This window comes from Python bivittatus, unplaced genomic scaffold, assembly GCF_059951505.1.
Source record: "Python bivittatus isolate LINGU-HERP-01145 unplaced genomic scaffold, Pbiv_v1 ctg000310_np1212, whole genome shotgun sequence".
Classification (NCBI taxonomy): domain Eukaryota; kingdom Metazoa; phylum Chordata; class Lepidosauria; order Squamata; family Pythonidae; genus Python; species Python bivittatus.
In genome coordinates this window covers 8,199,149-8,209,418 of record NW_028277054.1, presented here as the reverse complement: position 1 = coordinate 8,209,418, position 10,270 = coordinate 8,199,149, and the positions used below count along the sequence as shown (strand labels likewise).

The following is a 10,270-nucleotide window of genomic DNA, read 5'->3' as shown; positions in this document are numbered from 1 at the left end:
TTGTTCAACACCCTTAACCAGGTCACTAACCAATTTAATGGCTATATTTGAATGTTCCTGGACTCTCCAAAACCTGAAGCCAGGTTTGAACACTGCTTAAATGGTATGACATTTTGCACTGAATCTGATTCCTCCATAAACATAGGATTAATAATTAAAATTGTATATCCCATCCTTAGGGGCAGCCAGCTGCAGCCTAGTCCTGTGCCAAAACGGCTTTGTGTGCAAGATCATCAACAATGAACCGCGTTGTGTGCCAATAAACGCTACCTGCTGGGCATGGGGTGACCCTCACTACCACACATTTGATCAGCATAAGTATGATTTCCAAGGGACTTGCACCTATACGATGGCCAAGACATGCAGTGATAACTTTGGACTCCCATCTTTCCACATCTTTACCAAGAATGAAAACAGGGGGAGTAAACGTGTCTCCTATGTTGGGATAGTGACCGTTGAGGTTTATGGATACACTATCACAATGACCAGATCGGAAAACGGTTTTGTGAAGGTAAGAGATGATTCAGAACTGATCCGAACTGCCATGAAGAATTGATTCTCAATACCTTTTAGATGGTCTTCCTCCACCCATTCAAATCTGTAAAATGACTGTAATGGCACTCTGGGGCAATGCTGTATTTATTTATACTGTTCTTGAAAATTCAGAGCATGTGCATTTCATCAGGTAATATGAAATCTAGAGATGGAGCTAAAGCCAATTCAGAGTTGAGGGGGCGCTGGGAAAACCCTACCTGATAACGTTTCCCAGGCTGATTTTGGTTCACGGGAAGCCTGGTGAAGGTGAATTCAAAGACAGCTTTGTTTTGTCCTTAGCCAGTGATGGTGAACCTTTTGGGCTCAGCATGTCAAACATTCGGAAAACGCCTAACTTGATTCTGCTGGCATGTCACCCCTCCCAAACAAAAGAGAATTCTTTACATATTCATTTATTTTTAAAAAAATACGGTTTAATCGTGTGGTACTATGCATTATATAAAGAAATGTCAAATAATGACAAAAAATGACATACGAGTAAAACAAACTCAGTTTCTTTGGTAATTCAAACAGGGAGAAGAGTGGTTGTCGGGTGTTGTTGAATGCTGGTGTGTCAGTCAAAACCTCATGGCATGTCACCTTTGACATGCGTGTCATAGGTTCGCCATCACTGCCTTAATCCCTTGTTAAAACAATGATAACTGGCCTATTTTGGTAGGTTTAACTTAACAACTACAGATGTTGGTTTAACTTTTGGAGGAATAGTTAAGAAAAGAAGCTAAAGAAGGAAAAGATAGCATCTCATAAAACATAGCAAATAAATACATACATAGAAATAACTTTAAAGGAAAAGCAGAATGAGCAAAGCAAGCAGAACAAAAATCAAAGCTCACATTTCTTTATTTAAAATAATGTTAGGCTGACTTTCAAGGCAAAAACTGCCCCATCTGAAAATGAAAAAGCTTTCCATTGTTGGTGAAATTTATTTTACATATAATGAGTGATAAAATATCCATTTAAAACTACAACATAGGTTCAGATAACAAAGGCATTTTTAAGCTGATGTCACAGGACACACTGGTTTAACAAAACACAGTGGCTGTATTCACATAAAATACTAATACGGACAAATAAATCAGAATATGGCTCAATGTAATATCTGGTTCACACAATAGTTGGGCACTTACAATGTGCTAAAATATTAACTACCTCACCCTATTTTAGCCTAGCGTAGTGCGTTATGTAAACTCAGCCTAGGTTTACTAGGGATAACATCTTCTCGTGTCCAAGTGCCCAGTGCCCTGCAAAATATTTTCTTGCCATCTTAAAGATTAATATTCAGTTGAAACCAGACCTTTTCTTGCTGGGATTAATGGACAGCCAATTAGAAAAGAGCCATGGAAGATTATTTTTATATACGATTACTGCTGCGAGATTATCATATGCACAGAAATGGAAAGACTCTGAAACACCCACAGTGGCGGAATTGGTTGGTGAAGATGACAGAATTTGCAGAGATGGCAAAATTGACTTGTCTGATTAGAGAAAGGACATTAGCTACATTTATTAGTGACTGGAAACCCTTATGGACTTTTTGCTGAAAAAAGAAAAAAATGAACTTGTGATTTATGGCAGGGTTCCTCAACCTCAGCAACTTTAAGATGGGTGGACTTCAACTGGCTGGGGAATTCTGGGAGTTGAAGTCCACCCATCTTAAAGTTGCTGAGGTTGAGGAACCCTAATTTATGGGTTTGATGATTAGTAAGAGTAGACTATGGAAAGAAGGAAATTATGTTATAACCCTGGAGAGAGAGGGTGAAATGGGAATATACTTGTAACTGCTGTTAAGAAGACCGGAAGCCGTTTCTTTGTTTCTTTGTTTCTTATCCTTTCTTTCTTTGTCTTTTTTCTCTCCTTTCTTTTCTATTTTCTTATCACTTTTACTTTACTTTCTTTCTTCTTTAAATTTGTATTGGTTTTACATTGTAAAAATAATTTAATAAAAATTATATCTGTATCTCTACATCGATATCTATATCTAATCTCAGATTCTTAGAGCCCCTCCTTATTAGTTTGACAGTCTCTTCTTCTTTCTTGCCCCCCTGTCCAACCCCCTGGTCCAGGAGTAGGGAAAATATCTGAGCAATCACTTCCTTTCCCGATGAGAACCCTTCTTACAGTTACAACTGCTTCTGTTTCTCGTTGAAATGCTGCAACCCTTGTGACTATCCTTTCTTGCCATGCAGATAAATGGCCTTCGGGCACACCTACCCGTCTCCCTAAATGGTGGGGCTCTGCAGATCTTGCAAAGCGGGGCTTCTGCCTTGCTGGTCACCAATTTTCAGCTCCAGGTATCTTATGACTGGAATCACCACCTGCTGATCACCATCAGCAGTGCTTATTATGGAGCTGTCTGTGGCCTTTGTGGGAACTATAATCAGGACCCTGGAGATGACTTCCAAACCCCTGCAGGAACAACGGCACCAGATGCTACCGCTTTTGGCAAGAGCTGGAAGGTGGATGTTGGCGACAGAGACACATGCTGGGATGATTGCCATGGACCTTGTGTGCCTTGCCAGGCTGACCAGGCCCAAAAATACCAGTCTGAGCAATATTGTGGCCTAATAACCAAGGCTTCAGATGGCCCCTTCACGCCTTGCCATTCGAAAGTGAACCCCAAGTTCTACTTTGACGGTTGTGTGTACGATGTCTGCGCCAATCAAGGAAACAAACAATCTCTGTGTGATGCCCTGGCGTCCTATGCAGATGCCTGCCAGAAAGAGGGGTTGAGATTGGTGAATGGAGAAAATTGGCTGGATGCTGTAAGTATGCAGAGGATTAAATCAGGTGGGAATGCTGTCCCCTACCCCCACCCCAAGTAAAATGACTTAGAACTGGATGCAGAGTGAGCAATTCAAAGGTACAGTGTAAAATATTACCTTGAGGCTATCTGTGGTGGTCAATCACAAACCGATGAGGATTCAGGAGCTAATTTTGTAAACTGCTACCTGCCAGCTCCTCCGTTCTCAGTGAAAAGAACTTCGCCCCAAAAGCTATTAGGAAGAAACTAAAACAATCTCCACCCCTTTGTATTATGGATAAAATGGTTATAAATGGGAAATAGTTCAGTTTTTGAAATTCTTGTGAGTCTATCCCTTTCATCTCAATAAACCCTGTTAAAGAAGCCTCCGTGACAATCTTGAATGGAAATAATTACTTTCAATTTGGAGCAGCTTCCAAAGACACTATGCACGTCTCAATTCTCCATTGGATTCCAATCTATTCCTTAAAGTCAGTCAGTCAGTCAGTCAGTCAGTCAGTCAGTCAGTCAGTCAGTCAGTCAGTCAGTCAGCATTTTATGTTTATAATCATGCTCAGCTCTCATGAGTTCTCTCTTCCTGATATTTCCTCCTTTAGTTCTTTTCTCTAAAGAATATTTGCGAATTTGAGGGCATCCTGAAGCCGGGGGATACCTCTTTATACATAAAGACCAATACTTGCAGAATTAGATTTCTGTTAGTATCAACATGGGTGCAAAAACTTTGTGAAACCAAGGGCCTCATGTTGTATTGTACAGTTATCAAGAGATGAGTATGGGTGTGACTAGGAAGAGCATAGCCAAAGCACCAAGTCAGTATATTCTGAATAAATGTTATTTCTTAAAATCCAGCCATTTTTTTTTCATATCAGTTCCTCCATCTGTACCTCTCCTACCCCTACCCAGTTTGAAGAACACATTTAATTTACTAAAACTTGGTAAATAGCTGAAAGCGGGCTTAGGGACAATATTAAAACCCCAGTGAGGATTTTATGCAGCTCCTTGGCCACATGGTTTATACCCATCCTTTGGATCAGCCTGTTTTTCATGCAGGCTGAGGATCACCTTTCACCTTTGAGTTGGGGTCTGCACTCCAAGGTAAGCACATTCTAAGCTGGAGTGAATGCACTTAAATTAGAATGAATGAATGATCTCTTCCCCTTCTGTCACATTAAAATTATGATTTGGCAGCTACTTTTGAAAGGAGCCCTGGGAATGGAATTAAGTCTTCAGATGACCAGATGCCACCCTGGTGGCCTCAAATTGTGCATCCTTTGTAGGGACGATGCTTTGTTTTACACTGTGACCTTCTGATTTCCAACTAATTCTAGATAAGCTTGTGAAACAAATGCTCTTGCTAATAGACCGTGCGATACCTTTGCACAAAGTGGATTGGCGCCTAGTGTTGCAAACATACGGAACCCCCAAATCAATATAAATGGATCGATTGACAATTGATTGTTATATTTAGATATGTGCGCACGTATAAAATGTGATACCTTTTCAAAGAGCTGAAGTCAGAGCTAACATGAAGTGGTTTCCCAAATTCATCAGCCCTTCCACAGCTGGCCGTTTGGGAGTGCGTTAGGTCTAATTATGGAGAATGAGGATTAATTTGATTTTTAAACAGTTTCAACAGGTGAGGATCTTATTACAGTAATGTGCTGTCTTAGCAGCAGCCACTTATCAATCTGGGATAAATATAGTCTTGTCACTGGGTATTAGCACATCTCTAAAGTGGTGCTATCCAACAATCCCTATCTTGCCCCTTCAGTGGCACAGGAAGGAAGGAAGGAAGGAAGGAAGGAAGGAAGGAAGGAAGGAAGGAAGGAAGGAAGGAAGGAAGGAAGGAAGGAAGGAAGGAAGGAAGGAAGGAAGGAAGGAAGGAAGGACATATTTACGACTTTCTTTCTTTTCTTCACACAGTTCTGGAGTGTCCTCCCAACAGTGAGTACAAGCTGTGTGGAACAGCCTGCCCAGCCACCTGCCTGGACGACCAAACTCAGAAGCAAATCTTCTGCCCAGCTGTGTGCGTAGAAGGTTGTCAGTGCCTACAAGGTTACGTGCTGAGCCAGGGGAAATGCATTCCCAAGAGCAGTTGCGGATGTCTGCATGAAGGCTACCTCTATGCTCCTAATGAGGGTTTCTGGGCTGATGATACCTGCACGAAGCGGTGTGTGTGCAATCCGGCCACGAAACGGGTTGAGTGCACCCAACATGCTTGCAAATCCACAGAACAATGCCAAGTTGTGAAAGGTGTGAGGGACTGCTACCCTATTGACTACGGTACCTGCACTGCCCATGGAGATCCCCACTATATTTCCTTCGACAAGTATAAATTTGATTTCCAAGGGCCCTGTGCCTATGTCCTCACTGAAGTCTGCGATAAACCCACGGATCTGAACTGGTTTGGTGTCTATGTCCAGAACGAGTATCGGGGAAACCGTGCTGTGACCTGGACCCGGAGCGTACAAGTCAATGTTTATGGTATTGAGATCATAATCAGTAGGCAATATCCCGGAAAAATCTTGGTAAGTTTGGGTAGTATCTGCTTATTATAATCCTTAGCCCTCTCTGATGTTCTCTGCATAAGCAGAGTCCACAAAAGACTGGTGATGCATGAGGTTTATATCAGGCCTCTGGAATAGACCCAACTTGCCATTTCTGTATTTCAGTCCAACCAATATGATAACCTGTAGTGGATGTCATGCAAGGCTACCCAGCTATTAATGAGCAACTGGGTTTCACTGGACACAAATGATCCAGGTCTGCTGGAGGCAAGCAACATTATGGCCTACATAGATAGTGGTGCACATTCATATGTACCTCTACAAATGCACGCCTCTATGCAAGCATTTCATGCTCGTGCGTACACTCACATCAACACACCCCACCCCTCTTCCAGACAGTAACTCATTTCTGATTTCTTGCTGCAATATAGCACCTGTAACACAACTGATTGGGTGATCAGCTTCTGAGAGGAATCCAGCTGGTTGCTGTTCTCCTATTAATAAAATGAGAATACCATCATGATTTTATCTGTAGGCCGTCTGATTATACATATCATTTGAGCATTTAAAAAATGGGGAAGAGTTTTCTGTAGGACCCCACAATGGACACCTTGCTCCTAAGCTACAGGCTATCCTCCTGTTAGTGGGTGTCCTAAGGCTCTGGCTGCAGGTAGATTCCAGGTCCTTTTTTGAAGGCTCTACCATCAGGCATCGGAGGCAACATATGCACATTAATGCACATAAAGAAATAATTAAAAAGATTCCAGTCCCGTGATCTCACCAAGTCTCTGCCTCAACCATCGTTGCCTTTAGCTACTACAGAAAAAATGTCAAAAACGCTATGAACTCTGGTCAAAAAATGTTCCCTATTTCCTCTGTTGGTCTTGGTTCAGGGGTGCAGACCCTGAGAAGGACAGTAGAGATGGGAGGTAGCCTTGTGTATGATTTTTTTTTTTTTTTTACACCATTGCTCCTTTTCCTTTGCTTCACCTAAGCATCTTATTTCTCCTTCATAGGTTGGAGGTGTGTTGACCTTCATTCCCTATAATTCTGATGGAAGAAGAGTCAGGGTATATCGGAAAGGCCCAAGTGCTCTGATGGAAACTGACTTTGGCCTCACAGTTAGCTTTAATTGGGACCACGACGTAACAGTCACTGTACCTGGCACATATAGAAATACCCTCTGTGGCCTATGTGGGAACTTCAACAATAGATCTGCAGATGATGCTCTTGTGCCCGGTGGTATCCTTGTTCCCAAAATCCCTGTGTTTGGTGCTAAAGGCACCAAGGCGTATGACCCAAGCTGCAAAGAGGTGGTAGATCCCAAATGCCCCGGGGTTGACGTCTTAGCAGCCCAGCAGCGGGCTTCGGGCCGGGACTGTGGGCTCATTGTAGCCAAGAATGGGCCTTTCAGGGAATGCCATGGCCATGTTGATCAAGAAGCTGCTTTCCAGGATTGCATTTATGACTACTGCTTCCTCAAGGGACGCTACGCCTTTGTCTGTGCAGGAATTGCCAACTATGTGTCTGCCTGCCAAGCTGCAGGCATCACAATATATGCCTGGAGATCTTCAACCTTTTGCCGTGAGTGCTCTGTGATCTAAAGTGGGGTTTTGTGGGGGAAGGGGGGAAGACAAGTCCATTTCTAGTCAGACTGGGGAAACTGACCAGAGAGGAAGGAGTCAATGTAGATAAGAGATGTCAACAATGCTTAATGCTTAGCTTTGAAGATCAAATGAGCATGCACTTCACCCATCTGAAGGTTGCAATTGTACTGGAGTAGGAGCACGAAGGAGAGCTTAACTTTCTAGATGCAAGGGTGGGGCCATTGCTTTCCATGCTCCAGCCTCACAACAGGAAGTATGATTTCTGTGAGGAATGCCCTTCACACCAGGGAGGTCCTGTCCACACAGCCCCCATGCTGACAGCTTGATCACTATCTCTGTAACCCAGCTAGGCTGGGACAGCTCAAGGTGCCTGACTGCTCATTCCTTATGTACGTAATTGGATTTCTATCAAGCAGGCCTTTGGATTCATGTTCTTATGGAGGTTTGCAGCTGAACAAGTATTACTGGGCCAAATCCTACCCCATTCGTGTTGAGGAATTACCCTACTACCTGTGAAAAGAGTTTCTTTCCTGGAAGTAATTTCCGTAAACAATTGCAAAGAGGGAAGTAGAGGTCACCTTACTGGGAGAGAAAGGGTGGGTCTATCTTTTGGTTCACTTGCTTGCTATGCATGGAGTCTCATCTCCATGGCATAACACTCCCTGGCCAGGTGTTCATTCCACAAAGAAACTGCAACCCAGAGCAGAGGCCGAAACTACCTGTGAGTGTGGTAGTTTTTAGTTTTTTTTCTAACGTTAAAACCCAGAAAGGCAGACCTTCCCGCAACCACCATCAACCTCTCCGACAGAGAATTTTGGAAGGAATTCTCACTCCACACAACTTTTTTGTTCGCTCTCCTTTTGACTTGTTCCATTACATCCTTGGAGAGGAAATACAAGGAGGAAAGGAATCACCACCCGCTGCTCCGTGTAAGACTCTTTTTTAAAAAAATATAAATTGCCAGCCTGCGTGTGCCAAGTAAATACATTAAAAAAATAGAATATATGTAGCTCAAGGTTGAACTGTGGAGTCCTTGGTGCTCTCTGAGCTTGGTTGTTTGCTTGTGGACATTTCATTACCTGACTAGCAAACAAGCAAGCAAACAAGCAAGCTCGGAGAGCACCAAGGACTCCACATTAAAAAAAAGTCGCCACTGTATTTTTGCTCCATTTTCTTTTCTGCGGCAAGGAATGAGTTTTATTCCCATGCATGAATACCTCTGAAGCCTGTGCAGCTCATCCATTCTGTTTTCATTTTCAGCTGCACCTTGTCCTGCCAATAGTCACTATGAAGTTTGTGCTAAGGAATGTGACCAGGCGTGCAGCAGCCTTTATTTCCCAGTTCCTTGTCCCACCAAATGCGGCGAGGACTGTGTCTGCAATGAGGGCTTTGTGCGGAGCAGCGATGCATGTGTACCCATAGCGAAGTGTGGCTGTCTCTATCAGGGGCGTTACTACCCAGCCTCAGAAGTTTTCTATCCAACCTGCCAAGAACGTTGCACCTGCCAGGCTGGTGGGAATGTGGTGTGTGTAGTGGCCCCTTGTGGCCCCAATGAAGAATGCAGACTAGAGGATGGACACCAGAAATGCTACCCAACTGGAAACGCCACCTGCTCTCTTGTCGGAGATCTCTACCTTTCTTTTGACGGGCTACCCATTGACTTCCAAGGCACCTGCTCCTATATCCTAACCACACTGCACACAAAGAATGTGAACTTGCAACCTTTTACTGTGGTGGTGCACAATGAGGCCTGGGGGAACGGAAACATTGCAGTGCCCAAGGTGGTCTCGGTGGAGATCTTTGAGTTTGTGCTTTCTCTGTTACAAAACAAGTGGGGATATGTCCAGGTGAGTTTCTTAATCCGTTCACTGGATGTGCATGTGGAGTAGTGACGGTGGTGGCTTCCTCTCCCTGCTGGGGAAAATCGATCCCCATGAAGAAGAATAAAATATTAACCGCAATTAATTCAGTAGGTGACTTATGGAGTAAGTGTCCAGTGCCTACTCTGTGTGGATGAAAGGTCTCCAAATGTTGCAGGGCTGATTTCGCACATTTTGAAGTTAAATAATAGATGTTGGTCTTAGCTACTGACAGGACTAGTATTGCTGATCTTGAAAGCTAAGCAGTCTTGGGCTTGGTTAATACTTGGATGGGGGAACCCCTGAAAATGTGATGGCTGTTAGCTTAACTGGGAAGTTACAAAGCACTGTGGAAGGCAGCAATGGCAAACCGCTTCCAAAATTGGGTGCCAGTTGGCTTCCGGGTTCAATTCAAGGTGTTGGTTATCATTTTTAAAGCCCTATATGGCATGGGACGAGGGTACCCGTCTTACCCCCATTACATCGATCCGTCCCACCCAGTCCGGCAGAGAAGGCCTGTTACGGATCCCGTCGGTGAGAGAATGTTGACTGGCGGGTCCCGGGGAGGGCCTTCTCTGCCGTAGCCCCCACCCTAAGGAATACTGTCCCCGCAGAGGTGAGGTGGGTCCGTACCCTCCCAATTTTCCAGAAGACATTGAAGACCTGTCTCTGCCAACTTGCATGGGGCGAAAAGAGACACAAACAACCCTGGGGGTGGCTGGTGCCTTGAAGACACTCCCCGAGTTTATTAACACCTAATTAACATCAGCTTCTTGGAAGTATTGTATAGGAATCTTGTTGTCAGAGTATATTTTAATTAATTCTTATTTTATTTTAATTAATATGTATTCTGTTTTTACTGTAAACAGCCCAGAGTCGCTCTGTAGTGAGATGGGCGGTGACAAATTTGAAATATAAGAAAATTGCATGGATGCAATCAGCAGGAATCAGACTTGGATTGAGGATAACTTTGTCTCACTA

The 10,270-nt window shown here is 43.6% G+C and overlaps 1 protein-coding gene across 1 annotated transcript in view; it reads left to right on the top strand.

Annotated features, from left to right (window-relative positions):
* The first annotated feature begins 189 nt into the window (after nt 1–189).
* LOC103052057 (IgGFc-binding protein) overlaps nt 190–10,270 on the top strand; it is a 31,445-nt gene continuing 21,364 nt past the window's right edge. The window contains exons 1-6 of the mRNA XM_088140223.1: nt 190–511; nt 2,742–3,237; nt 3,279–3,317; nt 5,240–5,844; nt 6,840–7,407; nt 8,691–9,277. Coding sequence (XP_087996349.1) covers nt 350–511; nt 2,742–3,237; nt 3,279–3,317; nt 5,240–5,844; nt 6,840–7,407; nt 8,691–9,277 — 2,457 coding nt within the window. The 5' untranslated portion in view covers nt 190–349. The remainder of the gene's footprint in view (nt 512–2,741; nt 3,238–3,278; nt 3,318–5,239; nt 5,845–6,839; nt 7,408–8,690; nt 9,278–10,270) is intronic.